At 30.7% G+C, this 13,713-nt stretch overlaps 1 protein-coding gene across 1 annotated transcript; it reads left to right on the top strand.

Moving 5' to 3' along the window:
• Window positions 1-3,748: 3,748 nt before the first annotated feature.
• On the top strand, window positions 3,749-8,893 carry LOC119608189 (venom carboxylesterase-6). The gene is made up of 7 exons (XM_037962516.1): window positions 3,749-4,060; window positions 6,903-7,046; window positions 7,117-7,659; window positions 7,720-8,067; window positions 8,142-8,313; window positions 8,385-8,520; window positions 8,577-8,893. Exons 1-7 carry the CDS (start codon window positions 3,794-3,796, stop codon window positions 8,782-8,784), a joined length of 1,818 nt encoding a protein of 605 aa, XP_037818444.1. The 5' UTR covers window positions 3,749-3,793; the 3' UTR covers window positions 8,785-8,893.
• Window positions 8,894-13,713: the final 4,820 nt, after the last annotated feature.

The following is a 13,713-nucleotide window of genomic DNA, read 5'->3' on the forward strand; positions in this document are numbered from 1 at the left end:
TACGTAGTTAAACCTTCTTGTTACATAAAATATTGCAATTAATTGCCAATTATTTTATTGTAATTCTTAAGAAATTCAAATACCCATCCCTTCTTTCTTGGTAAGCGTATTTTCACTTTAAACCACAAGTGAATTAAAATTTTTAATATAAAATTTAGTTCGTATGAAATGTAGAGAAATGTTTTATTTGTGGTTGTATTATGGGGGTTAATTGGCAAATGGATTTATACGTTTCTTCTTTACATTGCATTTAGTTAATTTTAACAGTTTTTCATAGACATATGTATACTAAACAATGATACGAAGGTTGTGCTTAAAGTTTAGGTAAATATCAGTATGAATCTACATACATACATACCGACTAGGAAAAATCCGCAAAATTCTACATTTAATACATTCTGTTAAATCTATAGACTAGACTATATACTAGACTATACTAGACTAGAGACTACTATAGACTAGACTATAGACTAGACTATAGACTAGACTATAGACTAGACTATAGACTATAGACTAGACTATAGACTATAGACTAGACTATAGACTAGACTATAGACTAGACTATAGACTAGACTATAGACTAGACTATAGACTAGACTATAGACTAGACTATAGACTAGACTATAGACTAGACTATAGACTAGACTATAGACTAGACTATAGACTAGACTATAGACTAGACTATAGACTAGACTATAGACTAGACTATAGACTAGACTATAGACTAGACTATAGACTAGCTATAGACTAGACTAAGACTAGACTATAGACTAGACTATAGACTAGACTATAGACTAGACTATAGACTAGACTACTAGACTAGACTATAGACTAGACTATAGACTAGACTATAGACTAGACTATAGACTAGACTATAGACTAGACTATAGACTAGACTATAGACTAGACTATAGACTAGACTATAGACTAGACTATAGACTAGACTATAGACTAGACTATAGACTAGACTATAGACTAGACTATAGACTAGACTATAGACTAGACTATAGACTAGACTATAGACTAGACTATAGACTAGACTATAGACAAGACTATAGACTAGACTATAGACTAGACTAGACTATAGACAAGACTATAGACTATAGACTAGACTAGACTATAGACTAGACTATAGACTAGACTAGACTATAGACTAGACTATAGACTAGACTATAGACTAGACTATAGACTAGACTATAGACTAGACTATAGACTAGACTATAGACTAGACTATAGACTAGACTATAGACTAGACTATAGACTAGACTATAGACTAGACTATAGACTAGACTATAGACTAGACTATAGACTAGACTATAGACTAGACTATAGACTAGACTATAGACTAGACTATAGACTAGACTATAGACTAGACTATAGACTAGACTATAGACTAGACTATAGACTAGACTATAGACTAGACTATAGACTAGACTATAGACTAGACTATAGACTAGACTATAGACTAGACTATAGACTAGACTATAGACTAGACTATAGACTAGACTATAGACTAGACTATAGACTAGACTATAGACTAGACTATAGACCAGACTATAGACCAGACTATAGACAAGACTATATACTAGACTATAGACTAGACTATAGACAAGACTATATACTAGACTATATACTAGACTATAGACTAGACTATAGACTAGACTATAGACTAGACTATAGACTAGACTATAGACTAGACTATAGACTAGACTATAGACTAGACTATAGACTAGACTATAGACAAGACTATATACTAGACTATAGACTAGACTATAGACTAGACTATAGACTAGACTATAGACTAGACTAGACTAGACTATAGACTAGACTATAGACTAGACTATAGACTAGACTATAGACTAGACTATAGACTAGACTATAGACTAGACTATAGACTAGACTATAGACTAGACTATAGACTAGACTATAGATAGACTAGACTATAGACTAGACTATAGACTAGACTATAGACTAGACTATAGACTAGACTATAGACTAGACTATAGACTAGACTATAGACTAGACTATAGACTAGACTATAGACTAGACTATAGACTAGACTATAGACTAGACTATAGACTAGACTATAGACTAGACTATAGACTAGACTATAGACTAGACTATAGACTAGACTATAGACTAGACTATAGACTAGACTATAGACTAGACTATAGACTAGACTATAGACTAGACTATAGACTAGACTATAGACTAGACTATAGACTAGACTATAGACTAGACTATAGACTAGACTATAGACTAGACTATAGACTAGACTATAGACTAGACTATAGACTAGACTATAGACTAGACTATAGACTAGACTATAGACTAGACTATAGACTAGACTATAGACTAGACTATAGACTAGACTATAGACTAGACTATAGACTAGACTATAGACTAGACTATAGACTAGACTATAGACTAGACTATAGACTAGACTAGACTTTAGACTAGACTATAGACTAGACTAGACTATAGACTAGACTATAGACTAGACTATAGACTAGACTATAGACTAGACTATAGACTAGACTATAGACTAGACTATAGACTAGACTATAGACTAGACTATAGACTAGACTATAGACTAGACTATAGACTAGACTATAGACTAGACTATAGACTAGACTATAGACTAAACTATAGACTAGACTATAGACTAGACTATAGACTAGACTATAGACTAGACTATAGACTAGACTATAGACTAGACTATAGACTAGACTATAGACTAGACTATAGACTAGACTATAGACTAGACTATAGACTAGACTATAGACTAGACTATAGACTAGACTATAGACTAGACTAGACTATAGACTAGACTATAGACTAGACTATAGACTAGACTATAGACTAGACTATAGACTAGACTATAGACTAGACTATAGACTAGACTATGACTAGATATAGACTAGACTATAGACTAGACTATAGACTAGATCGACATAGACTAGACTATAGACTAGACTATAGACTAGGACTATAGACTAGACTATAGGACCAGACTATAGACTAATCTTGTCCAATGACTTACTGAAGTCCTTCTTTGTAAGCCTCCAATGTCAATACCGCGGCGCGCCGTGTTAAAATAATGAGTTAAAATGCCAACGAGTAAATAGCAAACAGTGGTTTTATTAGCTTTTCAATGCTAGTTTTCCTGAGTTGTGATTCAATCTTATTTTAATTTTTAAAGTAGTACTAGAATTGATCAAATATGTTAATTATTACATTATTTTTAAAAAAATTATACTTTCACAACTATGTATATTTTTATGCATTTGAAATCATAATTAAACTAATTTGAATGCCAGTGTCACCACGTTAATAAAAATAATTAGCAAAATTTAAATTTTTCGATAATAAAATATTTTTCTAACGGTTTAAAGTCAATGTTTTTGAATATTAACTGAAATTTTAAATGTACTTAATAACCAATAGTTAAAACTAGTTTAATTAGTTTTAAAGCTTAATATTTTTTGCCAATAAAACAGATAAAAAATATACAAATGCCTAGTTTTACAATAAACAAATTCGTTAATTTATTATTATTTTTAAACAAAATTTAAAATTATACACCTTACACATACAAAGAGAATTCTAAAAACAAAAAATACTACAACTTGAATCACAATGTAAAGCGCCAATAATCGATAGCAACAACAGCAACAAAACTAACAACAACGCAACAATATAACAATCAGCCAAGATTTTTCGAAAAAGTTAATAAACGACGACAACATCCAACTTAAAACCTCAGTCTGAGTTCTTAATACGTTCACACAAGATGTCGTCAAATAAACAAACGGATCGGTACTCGTGTTTAACGTTTAATTTTTTCAAATTTATTGTGATATTTGCCCTAACGATATGCTTGAGTTTACAAATTGGTTTAAAGACCTGTGAGGCGCGTACATCACCCAATTTAAAAGTTAAATTGCCACACGGAGGCATTTTGGTGGGTCGTCATTTGTTGACCCATTTGGGTCGACATATGAGAGCATTTATGGGAATACCTTATGCTAAACCACCTGTAGGAGAATTACGCTTTAAGGTGTGTGTGTGTGTTTGTCTTGATATCTGTGAAAAGATTAAAGATTATAATTGTTTATAAAACATGAGTTTGCTAAAATTTTGTTAAAAGTGATTTATACAAATTTTTTTAAAATGAATTTGTTTGTTAAAATTAGAAACTGTGACAAGTGTTCAATGCTGAAATTTAAATTTTTTTTATTGTATTTTAATTACAAAAAAAAAACAATTCAAAAAGATACTTATGAGGTATTGCTTGTTTACAACTGCAATTACAAGAGTAATAATTGCTGTAAAGTGCTTAATGCGTGTTTTAAGTAAACAAATATAAATAAACAATAATATTAGCAATTTAACAATTAATAATTTAATTAGTTAAATAAATGAAAGTTATAATCGTTTGAACTTGTACTAAAAAAAATCTATTTGCTTCAAATTACTATTTTAATAATGTTTTAGTGTTAAAAAATATTTTGTTTATGACGAAACAATGAAGAAGTTCTTGACCGATAGAACTGAAAATTTGTGTCTGGCCTACTATCTACTAGTAACTATAACCTTGGTGCAATAAGTAAGAAGATATAGTCGGACATGACCGACCATATGATACCCTGCACCAGTGAGTAGTATGTAAAAAATTTGGATTATTTTTAATCATAAAGCATTTAAGTTGTTTTTTGTCTTCATTCCGAAATAGCTATTTTAACAATTTGTTGACAAACAAGTGATTTTCTTAAAGAGGAGTTATACGGGGGTCATGGGTAAATATGGTCCTATCCTTATAAATATTGGTAGAATTCTTTACATTTACATTAAAATGAGTTATGCAGATCGTGAGATACTAGTGTTTATAAGTGAATTATTAGCCTTTAAGTCATTTTCCGAAGGGGTCTTTCTAGGGGGTCAAATGAGGCCCCATTATTACGAAAATCGGCATTAACATTAAGACTTATACAAAAGTAAGCTCAAGAGCTCAAAAGCCCTATTCGGGGGCACGGTTCTATGAAGCAAAGTGAAATAATAGACCGATTTCGAGATTATACGGGAGGCAAGGGTAAATATGGCCCTTTCCTTATAAATATTGGTAGAGGGATTTACGTTTACATTAAAGTTATTTATTCAGATCGTGAGATACTAGTGTTTTTAAGTGAATTATTTTACTAAGTGATTTTTCTAGGCCCCATTCTTACGACTTATACAAGTTTTGCAGATTTTTATAGAGATACCGACACTTTACACATAATTATGAGCTCAAAAGCTTTATTCGGGGTTGGGGGGGGAGGTGGCGGTATGTTACAGTTGTATGGGGCTAAGTAAAATAATAGACCGATTTCAATAATGTTCGGCTTCGTCCTTCATCAAATTATCTTGAAAATTGCGACCTGTAGCGAGCGCACAAGGTTTACATAATCTACTCAGAGGGTAATTCTGAGCCGATTGGTATACTTTAAGGTACATGTAGGATTAATGATATAGGGTACTAAGAAATTCTATTAAAACAAGACATTAAAATAGATTAGTTTTCTTTTAATTCATTCTAAGCTAATTTCTTGTTTAAAACAATTAAAGAAAATAAAAACCTATATGTACTTTCCTAAAACGGGAATTACCGTATAAACTTTATTCTTATTATTGAAATTATAGAATTTCGCGGAAAGTTTTTCACCTGCAAAACAAAACAATAAATTTTCAATAAACAGAGCACGTTTTATAACAATTTCTTTTTATTTTTATTTATCAACAAAAAAGGGTAATTACCGCAAAAAAGTACACAATAACTATTACGAAATCAATTTACAACTACTACGTGGGAAATAATGGGAATTGTAAATGTTTAAGTTTAACGAAAACTCTATTACTATGTCATAAAATTAATAAGCAAATCGAATGGAAAATATATATAAAATTTTTGAATTTTATATAAATATTTTAGTAGAGTAAGAAATTATCTAAATGAATAAATTTGCATAAAATTTGTATTGTTAAGTAAATCATTTATTTTTTTTTTTAATGAATATAGAAACTTTTTTGTTGTTTAAAATTTTGAAAAAATGTAAACAAAATTAATCGACACTCCGTGGCCTAAAAAATGTAAACAAGTTTTTGGATCAATCTAGATAAAAATAATTTAAAATCTGTATTAAATTTTAAATAAAGTATAAAACAGTTTAATACTTTTGAGGTATATGAAAGAGAACTATTTTAACACTAGACCCTTGACTGGTTCTTCTGCTGTTTTGGTAACCATTCTATGGACTAGATGACCATGCTATGGACTAATTTTTAAACAAATCCATGGACCGTCTATGGACTATTCTCTGGACTAATCCATAGACTAGTATATGGGTCAGTCTATAGACTAGTCTATGGACCTGTCTATATAATAGTGTAAAAAGTAGTATGAGGACAATTCTATAGTTTAATTTATAAACTAGCCTATGGACTATTCGGTGGACTAGTCTATGTACTATTATATATACTGTTCTTTAGACTCGTCTATGAACTAGTCTATGAACCAGTCTATAAACTGTGTAATCTATATACAAGTCTATAGACTAGTTTGTAGACTATTTTATGGACTAACATTTGGACGACATATTATATGGTCCATGGACCAGTCTATGAACTAATCTATTTACAAGTCTGTAAACTTGTCTGTGGACTAATCTAGAAACTAGATTGGAGACTTGTATATATGTATTTCGACTGGTCTATGAACAAGTCTATGTACAATCCTATAGATTAGTCTGTGTAGTTACTATTATATGGACTATTCTGTATGAACGATTTATCTGAATTTTTATTACAATAAAAATTTAAACTTTTAAAATTGATATTATTAAATTTTTTTGTAATTATTCTAGTCACCTGTACCATATGGACCCTGGGAAGGTGAGAAACAGGTTATAGAAGATTCACCTAAATGTAGACAACGTGATCCCTTTAGACGTGATATGGAAATTGAAGGCAGCGAAGATTGTTTGTATATAAATGTTTATACACCAGAGGTAATAGTACTTATTACTTAATATTTAAACATGCATTTTTATAATTTTACCATTTTTTCTATGCCAAAAGGTGCCCAATACTGATGAACCCTTGCCAGTAATGGTTTGGTTTCATGGCGGTGGCTGGGAATGTGGTTCTGGTATTAGCAGTTTCTATGGACCAGATTTCCTGCTAAATCATGATATTGTCTTAGTATCAGCCAACTTCCGTTTGGGTCCTTTGGGTTTCTTAAGTACCGAAACTACTGATTGCCCCGGTAACTTTGGTTTGAAAGATCAATTGGAGGTCTTGAAATGGATACAAGAAAATATTGCCTCTTTTGGTGGCAATCCAAAGAGTGTAACAATCTTTGGTGAAAGTGCGGGAGGAGCTAGTGTTACCTATCATATGTTGTCACAAAAATCCAAAGGTTTATTCCACAAAGGTATTGCCCAATCGGGTACATATTTCAATCCCTGGGCCCAGCCAGCTCACAGAGGAGTGGCCGCCCAAAGAGCTAAGAAAATGGCTAAACTGGTAGGTTGTAACAGTGATGGTGATTGGCCTAAGATGTTGGAATGTTTAAGAGAAAAACCTGTAGATGATATAGTGGCTACAGTTTATGATTTGTTTGTAAGTAGTAATTTTGTTTTAAATAATAAGGATAGAAAGATAATGTATGATTTTCTATAGGAATGGGACTTTGATCCTATGATACCCTACCCACCCGTTGTAGAACCTGAACATCCACAAGCTTTCCTTACCGTTTATCCTAGAGAGGCAGCCCAACCTCATGGTTTTTCTTTGCCATTAATGATAGGAGCCACTTCTGAAGAAGGTTTATTAAAAACGGCCTCTTTATTAAATCTTCCCGGTTTATTGGATGAATTTAAAGAAAAATTCCATGATGTTTTACCCATAGTACTTAATTACGATCATTTATCACAGACGGAACAAACTAAAGTAACCGAAGATTTGGAAGCTTTCTATTTTAGAAATGGACATGATTATAATCGTAATAATCATCAAAATATAACAGATGTAAGTTTTTCGAAAATTTCTAATCAAATTTCAGTTGAAAAATTTCATATTTTGTTTGTTTTTTTGATTTATAGTTAATTTCTGATGGCTGGTTTATTGCGGGTATTGATGAGTACCTACGTTTACGTCTTAAAAGTTATAAAGCAGCTCCCAAAAATGTGGCACCCACCTATGTTTACTTATTTGAACACAAAGGAGCAGCTAGTTTTTCGGAATTGTTCAAAGGAGGCCGGGAAATGTTTTATGGTAATTTATTAATATAAATTGTTTACTTTTTATTATAAAAAATATTAAATTAATGAATTTTCTTGCTTTAGGCGCTTGCCATGCTGAAGAATTACAATATTTATTCCCTATAGCTCGCGAATTATTCGTGAGTGCCAGTCCTAGTAAAAATGATTTGAAAGTAAGAGAAATTATGGTTTCCTTGTGGGTTAATTTTGCTAAAACGAGGTAAGTTTTGAATTATTTTTTGTTATTTTTAAATACTAATCGTTTTTTATTTATAGTAATCCTACACCTACCGATAGTAATTTACCTAAATGGTCTCCCACTAAAGATTATCCAGTATTATTTGCCAAAATAGGCAATAAAAATGAAGAAGACTCAAACGTTTTCCAATTCGATAAAAAACTTTATCAAGATAGAGTTGATTTCTGGCACAGCCTTAATCCTCATATTACAGCTAAAGATTTTCAATTGAAAAATGAACTTTAAACACAAATTTACATACTTTACATGCTCTCTGTTAATCATTATTAATTTAATTACTGTACATATCATATTATCATATTATCTTATGAATAAAATATATTATATTTTTAAATTTTTTATTAATTTTAATTAATTACTTACCTTTAATTCCATTAAATTCACTTTAATTCTATTAAAATTAAATTTGTAATCACTTTACAATTTCAAATTTAAAATTTCCGTTTCGTAGATAAACATAAATATTAAAAGCTCTATTTCCTTTTTCATTAATAACCACGGAAACTAAAAGAACTTATTTTTTTTTTTTTTTTTGTAAACAAGTGAGCTTTCTTTACTTAGATCATTTCTAACAACAAATTAAAAAGCATTTTGCTCACATTTCATTGCCTACTCACACACACACATACACTTTGTTGCTTTTTTATAAACACTCACGACGCAAACAGCATTTACCGACGACGGCTGCGCTGTTGTATTAATTGCATTTCAGCCGACATTTCATAGCAAAACAATAAACAAAATTAGCAACAACTGACAACTGCATTTAAAACATATTAAACATTTACACTTGATATTTGCTCTATTTTTAACACATTTTATATAAATTTATCAACTTTTTTAATATTATATTTTTTTTTATTTTAATAAATTTACACAATTATTACCCACAATCGACCACGCGTTACGGAAAGAAGATGAAAACTAAAATGGAAAGAGTTGAAGTAATAGAATGCAAGTGAAAGAATACGTTTAAGCTTTGACATTAGAAATTAACTAAGGAGTAAATAATACAAAAAAAGGAGAATAGAAAATAGAGAAATGAAAAAATGTAAACAAAAACAATAACAAGGAAATGCAACAGGAGATTTAGTGATTTGGAAGATAAAATTTGGAAATCCTGTCAAAAGTTTTAAAAACCTCCAATTATAGTCATATTTAAGATGTTATTAGCGCGAAGACAAATTTATTTAAAAAATATTTTAAAGTTTATTAACTTATTACCCACAATCGACCACGCGTTACGGAAAGAAGATGAAAACTAAACTGGAAAGAGTTGATGTAATAGAATGCAAGTGAAAGAATAAGTTTAATCTTTGACATTAGAGATTAACTAAGGAGTAAGTAATACAAAATCAAGTAGGAAAGTGTAGTCGCGCATGGCCGACCATATAATACCCTACACCATGAGTATATTTTAAAAATTTAAATTTTTCACAAAGAAACTTTTATGTTGAATTTTACCTTAATTCCAAAGTATTTAAGCAATTTATTGATAAAAAAAACAGATTTTCTAAATGAGGCTTTATGTAGGAGTATAGGTCAAACATGGGCCGATCCTCATTAAATTTGGGAAAAGGATATATTGTTAAATAATAGTTAATTATGTTGAGTTTCATTGCGATACAAATGGTTACAAGTCAGTTTTAGACGTTTAAGACATTTTTTGAAGGGGGGTTTGTATGGGGGCTAGGGTCAAATAAGGGCCGATCATTACGAAAATCTGCAGTGTCATTTATACTTATATAAAACTTATTTGTGCCAATTTTTAAAGAGATAATAGCATATTTGACGTAATTATGGCATAAAAAGCCCAAATCGGGTGGTACGGTTGTATGGGGGCTAGGTGAAATAATGGACCGATTTCAACCATTTTCAATAGGCTTCGTCCTTGTGCCAAAAAACATGCCTGGTCCAAATTTCATCAAATTATCTTGAAAAATGCGGCCTGTACCTTGCGCACAAGGTTTACATGGACAGCCAGCCAGCCAGCCAGCCGGACAGACGGACGGACATGTCTTAATCGACTCAAAATGTGATTCTGAGTCGATCGGTATACTTAAAGGTGGGTGTAGGACCAATATTTTTGTGTGTTACAAACATCAGCACAAACGTATAATACCCTCCCCACTATAGTGGTGTAGGGCATAAATAGACAAAAACAATAACAAGGAAATGCAACAGCAGATTTAGTGATTTGAAAGATTAAATTTGGAAATCCTGTCAAAAGTTTTAAAAACCTCCAATTATGGTCATATTTAAGACGCAAAGATAACTTTATTTATAAAATCGGTATGTTATCCGAAAGTCGAAATACAAAACGCCGGATTCGGATTTAAAACAGCTAATTCCTTTAAAAAGGTACTCTGGATTTCGTTTTTTTTTTTTTTTAATTTTTGCTGGTCTGTGTTTGCTGGGTTCTTTCGGAGCTATTATGCGTTTTTACTGAAATAAAACGTTGACGCTTTTTAACAACTGACTGTAGACTTAAGAACTTTTTGACAGCGTTTCACTTCTTGATGTTCAGTGTTGGTTAGTTAACGTGGTAGTTCACTGCGCGTAAACAGTCAAGTAGAATCGAACAGACTCCGGACCACTCCACTCGTCAGATGTCCATAATTTAAACAAGGGAGTTGTTTTGAGATTAGTCTGATGTATGCATGGATGGATTACGTGGTTCTCAACTTATCATAATGTTAAGTGGAGCATGTTTTTGTCATGTCCTTTGCGGAGTATGGCAATGGCTGGAAAGTTATTTCTGTTATTAGCAGTTTCTATGAACCAAATGTTTTACTTCATCATGGTATTGCCTAAATACCGTTATGATTATAGTTCCAAGACCATAAAGGCTCTTTTTGAGAGCAAAAAGCCCATTAGTTTGCACTGGGGTATAAACCTCAAAAATATTATTTGGCTATTTGAGGCTGTTGACAAGCCAATATGGTCGTATGGTGGTAAGCGATTGAAAAAGCCTCATACAGACATCATCTTGAAATAGGCTATGAGATCGTCTACTCTTCTCATCACCGGTGCTATGAGAACAACTGCCACAAAGGTGTTGTTTGCTTTGCTTAACTGGCCTCCAGTGGATATCGTAGCCAAACAAATTGCAATCGGCACTGCTGTCAGATTAAGTTTGACTGGCAAATAAAACACTTGTTCTAGGGGTCATGCGAAGATTGTTGATCTTATAACGCAACCCCTTCACGCAGTTGATTACTGCATCCCGGAAGCGTCTCATTCGAGGCAGTTCCAATATCACATCTCAAGAATGACTTCTTTTGTCTACAATAGCTTCCGTGTGTATACAGATGGATCCAAGACAAAGAAAGTTCATTGAAGATTGTGGGACTAAAATCTCATTTAGACTCAATAACGTTTGAAGTAACCTCCAAGCTGAAATATCAGCGACCAAGAGGGCGTCAAATTGGCTGAGGTAATTTAACAGAGATATTGGAATTTAAACTGAAGCTGCTATTAAGCTCCTGATTATTTTCTCTACATCACAGTTTGTCCATGAATGTTGGGTGTCTCTCAGCGAGAAGGCGAGACATTCGAACGTAACTCGGTACTACATAAGGCAATAATATTGCTAATACCTTGGCAATAACTGGAACAATGCTAAGTGAACTGGATGTAGACCAGTTCTATGGGTTTCCACTATCTGCCATAAAAAGTCACATTATTGAAATTTCGCAATCTTTGAGCATTAGTCGTTGGTCGAGGGAACATACTTGCTCGATCTCTAGAATGATGTGGCTCAACATGGATCCACATAGAACCGCCTATTTTATTAGTCTTTTAAAAGACCTCAGATGGGTAATATGATATCGGCCAAAAATGACCACTGCAAATTTCGCAACCACGCTAAGCGCATTGGTTTACCGTATAATAACTTCTGTAGAAGTTACCGAAATAAGGATGAACAGGCGGCGGTAGTCCATCTTCTCCTTCATTGTCCAGCTTAGGGTCAACTTATTTTAATGATCTATAAGATCTTTTAATTAGAGCGATCATATGTACTTCTGAACTTGTCAAAATGGGTGTGAATTACAATTTTTTTTTTGAAAAAATTGAATATTAGTACGAAAGTACTATTTTAAAACTTAAAATTTTATAAAAAATTAAAACATTTTATATAAGAATTTCTTTGGTTTTATTAATTTTTTTATTTTATATTCTTTTCGTTTTGTTTTTTTTTTTTATTAATTTATAATGAAATAAAATGTTTATTACAATTAATATTAATTTTTTGTTTAATTTCATTTTGTTTTTTTGTTTTCATTTATGTATCATTATTTTACTTTTAATAGCAATTGTAACCTATTAACTAAAAAGTTCTGTTCTCTTTAATAAATAATTTTTGTTTTTTATTTTATTGTTGTTGTTTTAATATTTATACACTGAAATTTACTAATTGTAGTGAAAATAAAATTGAATAATTTTTGTTTTATAATGATTTTTTTTTAATAATAAATATATATATATAGAATTATATATATATATAATTGGTAGTATGTTTTAGGTTTTATTTCTTAGTGGTATATTTATTTATTTTATTAAACATTTTCAAGTGTAAGTTTATTTCTGTTAAATTTATTTTGTTTATAAAGTAGGGTTTATTTCTTTATATTATATCAACAAGTTGTTTTTAAGAAAAAAAAATATATATATTAAAAATACAATAATAAAACTAGTTAAATAACATTACTAAAAAGTTTTTTTTTCACTTTTTTATTTGTTTTTTTTTAAGGACATTTTTGTTATTCCTTTAATAGTGTTAAAATAAATAAATTAAACGAAAATTTTTAAAATATATAACTTAATTAAATTTTAACACAAAAGCAGGCATTAGGCAGAAAAACAAAAAAAGCTAAATAAATAAATTTTATTAACAAAACAATAAACAATAAAAAATAAATATGTTATTAATTAATATAAAAATAAATTAAGTAAAATAAAGCATCTTTTTTCTTATTCTTCTTTTTTTTTGTGTTATGTAATGTTGTTGGTTTTTTCTTCAAAATTAATTTTATTAATTATGATGTGATGTTGTTAGTTTAAGTTTTATGTTTTTTTTTAGTTAAATTTTAGATTTAAATGAAAAAATTGTGAAATAATAATGTCTGTAGTTTCAACTTTTTGTGGAAATTT

The sequence above is a fragment of the Lucilia sericata genome, unplaced genomic scaffold (genome assembly GCF_015586225.1).
Source record: "Lucilia sericata isolate MDLA Ls3-8-SP2 unplaced genomic scaffold, ASM1558622v1 Contig000804F_arrow, whole genome shotgun sequence".
In the NCBI taxonomy this organism is placed as follows: Eukaryota; Metazoa; Arthropoda; class Insecta; order Diptera; family Calliphoridae; genus Lucilia; species Lucilia sericata.